General features: G+C 65.1%; 1 protein-coding gene across 1 annotated transcript; it reads right to left on the reverse strand.

The window, feature by feature from the left end:
- Positions 1 to 2: 2 nt before the first annotated feature.
- On the reverse strand, positions 3 to 947 carry IRX2 (iroquois homeobox 2; the record flags this gene model as incomplete). Its single annotated transcript, XM_011940982.1, has 2 exons — positions 529 to 947; positions 3 to 199 (listed from the first exon to the last, which is right to left on the reverse strand). Coding segments are annotated over exons 1-2 (573 nt in total), but the record flags the coding sequence as incomplete, so codon positions are not given.
- Positions 948 to 2098: the final 1151 nt, after the last annotated feature.

The following is a 2098-nucleotide window of genomic DNA, read 5'->3' on the forward strand; positions in this document are numbered from 1 at the left end:
GAGGTCACGGGCTTGGGCGGCGCCAGGCCCCGCTCGCCCTCCTCGTCGTCGTCCTCGTCGTCCTCCAGGTCGTCGTACTTGTCCTTGCACTCGGAGCCCGATTCGCACAGGGGGTCCCCGGCACGGCAAGGAAGCTTCTCCCCGTCCGACTCAGCCGAGCACGAGTGATCCGTGAGCGAGTCCACGTGCAGGCTGATCCCTGCGGGGGCGCGGGCACGGTGGGTGGCACCAGGGGACAGCGCAGGCACCTGGAGCCCACCCCCGCCCCTGTCCTGCGGCACTGGGCCCTCCCCATAGGACCCCTCACCTCGCCCCCACCCGGCCACGTGACAGGGGGAGCCTGACCTCCCCGGGAAGCGCCCCAGGAATCGCTCGCTCAAATCCCGGCGACCCCAGACTCATGCGGGGCGGCCGGGGCTCGGGCCCGGACCTGGGATGTCCGGTGGGCAGCGTCCTCCCGACCTTAGCTCTGCGCCCCGCCTGGGAAGAAAGCGCCCCGAGACCTTGCGCCGGCCGCTGCCCGCTCACCTTCGTCCTCCGCTGAGGTCTCCGTGCCCTCCTGCGCCTTATCCGGACTCTCGCCCTTGCTTCTGGCCGCGTCGCCCTCGTCCTCATCCTCATCCTCGCTTTTGTTCCTCGGGGCCCAGGTCATCTTGTTCTCCTTCTTGAGGCGCCGGCGCGCGTTGGCGAACCAGGTGGAGACCTGGGTGAGGGTCATCTTGGTGATGATGGCCAGCATGATCTTCTCGCCCTTGGTGGGGTAGGGATTCTTGCGGTGCTCGTTGAGCCAGGCCTTGAGCGTGGCCGTGGCGTCCCGCGTGGCGTTCTTGCGGTACGCGGGGTCGTTGAGCTGGTACGGGTAGGCCGCGCTGCCATACGGGTGGTAGCTGATGGCGCCGGTCATGCCGGTGGTGTGCGCGTCGTAGGGTGCGCCCTGGAACCACAAGAGCCTGTGAGTGGAGTGTGCAGAGAGCCGGCGAGCAACCAGCCGGAGGATGCCGCCCCTCCGCCCGCCCACGGCCACCGTTCCCCCGTGAGTCTCTGGCTCTGGGGCTGCGCTTCCCGCGGCAAAAGCGCAGGAAAAACGCAGTGTGGTTCGGGACCAGCTGTTGATCACAAAAAGTACCATAGTTTTATTCTCGAATTTTTGAACTATTTCACTTTCCTAAAATGACCCATCTTCCCCCAAGTGTTCCGGAGCTGCGCGTGGCGATGTACACAAACCCTCGCACGTGCGCGCACACAGGCCCACAGGTAGCTCTTTGATATCTAAATTTCTGCCCTTGCCTGGAGTGCCGCTGCCTCCCCCTACTCCCTCTTCCCCGCCCTTATATGGTTAAAAAAAACACCCCAGAGCCCCCAATTCACTATTCACTGCTCTAAAGCTGGGCAAATCCAATTTGCAACTCAGAAGCCAGTCACCGTTTCGAATTCTTCAAATACGCCGTAATTAGCATTTTAATTCATCCTTTAACTTTTAAATTCGAGCCATTTGCAGCCTTCGCCAAGGCCCCAGCGACTCGGTCGCTGCCCAGAAATGCCGCCGAGGGACGGGAGTGGTGACAATCCCGTAATGGCCTCAATCGCCCGTAACGTGCTTCGCTGCGGCCCGGGCCCGGCCCAGCTCAGGAACCTCAAGACCCGCGGGCTGCCCCAGGTCGCCGGAGCAGGCGCTACGCTCGGGGCACGGAGCACTCAGGCGGCCCTTAGCGGGTCACACGCCCGCATGCACGATTTTTGAAAGCATGGTCCGCCGGACAGATGAAGGCCGAAACCTGGGCGCCTCGGATGGACTCGGGAGCCGCAGCTGGATGCTCGGCTCCCGGGCCCAATTCGGTGACCCCCGGTGGTCCCCGCCGCCCCGAGCCCCGCGAGTGAATGCGAACCGCCTGGCCGTCGGCCCAGAGGCCGCGGTGAAGCGGACCCTCGCGCCCCACGCCAATGCAGGCGAGCACACAACCCGCTCCCAACGCCTTCCCAGGCTGCGGTGCGGGAACGAGGGACAGACTGCGCCAGACCCCGGCCCCCGGCGGAGAGGCACTTCGCAGACTCTCAGAGAAAATTAGCCGGCGAGCCGAGGGGACGCGCCGGGGGAGCG

The sequence above is a fragment of the Colobus angolensis genome, unplaced genomic scaffold (assembly GCF_000951035.1).
Source record: "Colobus angolensis palliatus isolate OR3802 unplaced genomic scaffold, Cang.pa_1.0 Scaffold196, whole genome shotgun sequence".
NCBI lineage: Eukaryota > Metazoa > Chordata > Mammalia > Primates > Cercopithecidae > Colobus > Colobus angolensis.